Source organism: Camelina sativa, unplaced genomic scaffold, assembly GCF_000633955.1.
Source record: "Camelina sativa cultivar DH55 unplaced genomic scaffold, Cs unpScaffold21410, whole genome shotgun sequence".
Taxonomy (NCBI): domain Eukaryota; kingdom Viridiplantae; phylum Streptophyta; class Magnoliopsida; order Brassicales; family Brassicaceae; genus Camelina; species Camelina sativa.
In genome coordinates, this window is record NW_010942401.1 from 1 (window position 1) to 272 (window position 272).

The window sequence follows — 272 nt, forward strand, 5'->3', positions numbered from 1 at the left end:
AAAAAAAAAAAAAAAAAAAAAAAAAAAAAAAAAAAAAAGAAAGAGAAAAACTAATTGGGGTTGGACTGGGGACCGGTGCTGATGTCGGTTGTTTTCTTCATCCTGTTGAGCCCTGGAGTACTGTTTCAGCTGCCTGGAAAGAGCAAAGCTCTAGAATTCGGTGGGTTTCAGACAAGTGGCCCCTCCATTGTCATCCACACTCTCCTCTTCTTTGCCTTCATCACCATCTCCCTAATCGCCCTTCACATCCACATTTACGCCGCTTAGCTTAA

At 42.3% G+C, this 272-nt stretch overlaps 1 protein-coding gene across 1 annotated transcript; it reads left to right on the top strand.

Moving 5' to 3' along the window:
- Positions 1 to 54: 54 nt before the first annotated feature.
- Positions 55 to 267, top strand: LOC109132100 (the record flags this gene model as incomplete). Its single annotated transcript, XM_019243217.1, has 1 exon — positions 55 to 267. A coding segment is annotated over one exon (213 nt), but the record flags the coding sequence as incomplete, so codon positions are not given.
- Between the last annotated feature and the right edge of the window lie 5 nt (positions 268 to 272).